We start from the raw sequence: 4,252 nt of genomic DNA, 5'->3' as shown, positions 1-4,252 counted from the left end.
GTTGGAAATAAATAATAAAATAATATTTTTATTGGAATGAAAAGGATTTTTGGGTGAAAGTTTTCAAATAATTCGGTGCAAAAGGATTCGTCGATTTTTTAAATTGGGGAGCATACGTTTTCTCCCAATGGAAAATTCAAAAATTTACTAGCATTTACATACACTAATCAATTTGATTTGAACTTGACTTTTCCGACTATAACTGTCGTGCTCATTATGTGTATCTACTTGCCATATTTTAAAAGTCCTTTTTAAGTAATTGGTAAATTTAATTTGCGAGGGATGTAGAGCGGTTGCACAGGGTGCCCATCGTGATATCATATTTATAAGTCATTTCAGGTCGGATCAAGGTTGCATCCAGTTTTTCATGCTTCACAGGCCACAGCGTAAGCGATAAGGAAAAAAAGGCAAGAAGCAGACAACCAATTACCTGTAGAACTCGAAGTGGAACTTGAGGAGTGATTCAGCATAAAGGGGAGTTAGTGGAGCAGGTTTTGATTAAATGGAAAGGCAGATCATTGGATGAAGCCACATGGAAGTTAACAAATGAGATTCAGCTCCAGTTTCCTACCTTTTGCCTTGAGGACAAGGCAAATCTTCCGGAGGGGAGTAATGTTAAGGACCAAGGTGGAAGCCCAAGTAGATCAAAATTAATGGTATACAGTAGAATGGCCCGGAAAAAAGGGAGTGAAAATGTTTAGAATAGAAGAAAGGAAATATATTCTCTGAGGTTTTCTTTCCATATATATCTAACATTTCTTTTTCTTTTTTTTTGGGCCATTTTATTTTGTAAATGATATGTTATCTTGGTTTTTGGGGACAGAATAAGATCATTCACTGCCTGTCACTTACCTCTTGGGAAATTTGTTAATGCTTTTATGCGAGTGTGTAACGGTAGAGAAGACCCTTTTTGCCATGGAGTTACGTTGTGTATGCATTGTTGATGTTGTTTCTAGGTAGTAGGATGACATGAAGATGTTGGAAATATCTGGAACTTGAAGTCTCTTCTCTCTTCTTTTTTTTCGCTCGTCTTTTTTCAGATTGCATTCCTCCCACGCTCGTGGACACCAAAATAAATTTTTGTTTTAGTTTGGTCTATTTTAACATTTTTAGTTTAATATATCACGCGTAATAAAAAAATTATTCATGAAAAAACTAATAATTTGAAAATAACAAAATTATCATATCATTCCAACTCGAAAAGGGCATGACGTGTGTAAAATGGCATTATGTGAGTGAAAATTGGGTGTATCTATCTCCAAAGTTTCAAATTCAATGGACAATGGACGCATTGTGCCAGTAAACCGAAAAATCCAATGGATACGTTTACTACAAGGCCAAGAGATATTAACGTATTCCGCCAACTCCTCGAAAAGACAAATTAAATCAAATATTTCAAGGGACCAAATTCCCAACATCTTAGACTTTAAATCGCATGTGATCAGGAATTGTGGCTCTTTAATTTTATCAAACCTATAAAAATCCCATCGAAGAAAAAAACAAGGAGAAATGGTCTATTCCTTCTTTAAAAGATGGGTGACCCGTGAGGCCGTGTTTTCTTGCCAATTTCCGTAGGGCCCTGATGAGCACCAGCTTTCCTCCAAACATGTCCTTTTAAGTAATTGAATCATATATATCTCTATCGTTTTGTTTCAACATTCGAGTTTCTAGCTTCAAGAAAACCAACCACGCATGGGATTTTCTTGGTTTTTGTTGTTACTTTCCATAATTCTCACTTCTTTTGTTTATGCAAGCTCATCAGCTCATGGGAACTCAGATTTGATTCAAAAAACATGCAAGAACACAAAATATTACGACCTCTGTGTATCCTCACTGAAGTCTGATGCCTCCAGTCGAAAAGCAGACGCAAAGGGATTGGCCCTAATCATGATCAAGGTCGGAATAGCCAATGCAACAGCCACAAATTCTTACCTCTCACTTCAAATGGTAAACGTCCCAAACGACACGTTGATGAAGAAAGTTATGCAACAATGTGCGGACATGTATGCCTCTGCAAATGATTCACTCCAGAATTCAGTTCAAGATTTGAGCATGGACTTGTATGATTATGCCTATTTGCATGTGTTGGCAGCTGCAGATTATCCCAATTCGTGTCACAATGCATTTAACCGGTATCCGGGGACGAATTATCCATCTGAACTTGCTCTTAGGGAGGATGGATTGAAGCGTATCTGTGATGTGGTTTTGGGGATTCTCGATGGTCTTTCCCAGTGAGAAGCTGCGACTTCCATTTGGGACGAATTTGTCATCAACAGCTCAACTGAAAAGATTACGAATTTTTACGCATGAAATTGTTTAAAAGTTATAAGTTTCGTTGCCAATTGTATGTCTTCTATCAATGTCTCATCCTGAATCTTGAGTTCGTTCAAAATTAGTATGACATGATAATTAGTATGTCTTTTTCCATTTATGATCCGGTTAAATAAATTCAGTTTTTAATCTTGTAGCTTGATTTTTATTTTATTTTTTTTGCTCTGTTAACCGTGGATTTATATTTTAGTCATGTAACTTATATGTTTTTTTTATTTTATTTTTTATCCGAGCCCTTCTTGTTTTCCGGAATTTGATTATGTGATGGACTTGAACGGTGACATTGGATTTTTAGAAATGAACTTTTATGTGTATAGTGAGTTCTTTTTAGAATATCAAAGAAAATGTAAATTCATAGTTAAATGATCAAAAATAGAACATGCAAACTAATATAATTTTCCCTTCCTTAGACTAATATTGTTGCATGGATTTCTATAAGATTTTCAATGCATTTGAACGACATTTTCAAACATCCCTCAGTGCCCCCACATTTTTCGTAAATAAAAAAATGACTTCAATTTAATTCAATTTTGCTAAAACGGATACTAATCTATTCATATATAATAATATCATTTATTTCAAACTGGCCAAGTGAATTTCTTAATTCTCAAAATCGAATATAGTATATTAATGAATTAGACTCAAAACCAAAGAGATTACGAATTCAAGTAACATTTTAATTTTTCAAAATTTAAAATTAAAAATATTTAAGCTAAATTTAGTTTTTATCGTTTATTTTAGGGGATTTCAGGCAAGGAGGAGTTAATTATTATGTGTACAGTACAATAAAAATTATGAGCTAAATTAATATTGTGGTTCTTTGATAATAATACTATCTACTGTGATAAAAATGCCTCTAAATTCTCAAAGGCACAAAATCAACGTCAATCCCTTCTGGTATACTTCTCTGCTGTGGGAATTCTGGAAGAAGGATGGCTATGTGCTTTGCAGTTTCCAAGTAGTTGGTATATTTATACATCACTTCATCTTTCGTAACTATTTGCTTTTTATTGCTTTCCAGGTCTAATGACTCGATCAGGCTGGCCAAAGACGAGCCTCTCCCTGTGTTGCTCCCTCTGTTTCTGATACGAGCATATTTCTTGAAAATCCAAGTTCCGGTTCTCCTGTTGAAATTATACAAAGGCAAGAATCTTTGCCCGTAAACGGATATGAATGTGTTTGTGACCAATCCATTCCTTCGTCCGGAAAGCTCATGCTGCTCTTATTTTCTGAATGATTGGTGGGGTTCGTGCATCTTCCCTTTCTTCTATGTTCTCCACATAATGGTGCCTGAATTTTGCATTAAAGTTAGGGAAAACTCCACGAGACTGTCACGGGTCTATTAAATTTAGGAAAATGAATTTTTGGTTCCATTAACTTGTAAAATGATAGGTTTTGATCGGTCAGGTTTTCAGAGTTTGAATTTGATACGTCAACTTTTCATTTTCTAACTATTTTGGTTCAACCGCTGAAGTGACGTCTAACAAACCAATAATTTTCGATGTCATGTCAGCATTTTTCGATAACACATAAATAATTAGATCAAAATAGGTAAAAAACCAAAAGTTGGTGTACCAAAACGAAATTTTGAAAATTTAGTGAACAAACGTACCATTGAACAAGTTATCTAGGAAAAAAACTATTTTTTCCATTAATTTTATAAATAAGTAAATTAGACCAAAATAGTAAAAAATCAAAAGTTGGTGTACCAAGACGGAAATTTTGAAAATTTAGTGGAGTTAACATACCATAAAACAAGTTATCGAGGAAAAAAAAAAACTATTTTTCCCATTAATTTTTTACCAAACACATTACGTGCGTTTCTCGATAGCACACGACCACACATCTGCGAGATTTATAATTAATGTTCAATTAGAGAAGCGAGTGTGCTGAAAAATGGTGTAATTTTGGGAGCAGTAGT

At 34.5% G+C, this 4,252-nt stretch overlaps 1 protein-coding gene across 1 annotated transcript; it reads left to right on the top strand.

The window, feature by feature from the left end:
• Positions 1 to 1,579: 1,579 nt before the first annotated feature.
• LOC142538063 (cell wall / vacuolar inhibitor of fructosidase 2) lies at positions 1,580 to 2,415 on the top strand. Its single transcript, XM_075643506.1, has one exon. It carries the CDS (start codon positions 1,693 to 1,695, stop codon positions 2,233 to 2,235), a length of 543 nt encoding a protein of 180 aa, XP_075499621.1. The 5' UTR covers positions 1,580 to 1,692; the 3' UTR covers positions 2,236 to 2,415.
• The last annotated feature ends 1,837 nt before the right edge of the window (positions 2,416 to 4,252 follow it).

The sequence above is a fragment of the Primulina tabacum genome, chromosome 2 (assembly GCF_025594145.1).
Source record: "Primulina tabacum isolate GXHZ01 chromosome 2, ASM2559414v2, whole genome shotgun sequence".
In the NCBI taxonomy this organism is placed as follows: Eukaryota; Viridiplantae; Streptophyta; class Magnoliopsida; order Lamiales; family Gesneriaceae; genus Primulina; species Primulina tabacum.
This window is presented reverse-complemented; position numbering and strand designations above follow the sequence as displayed.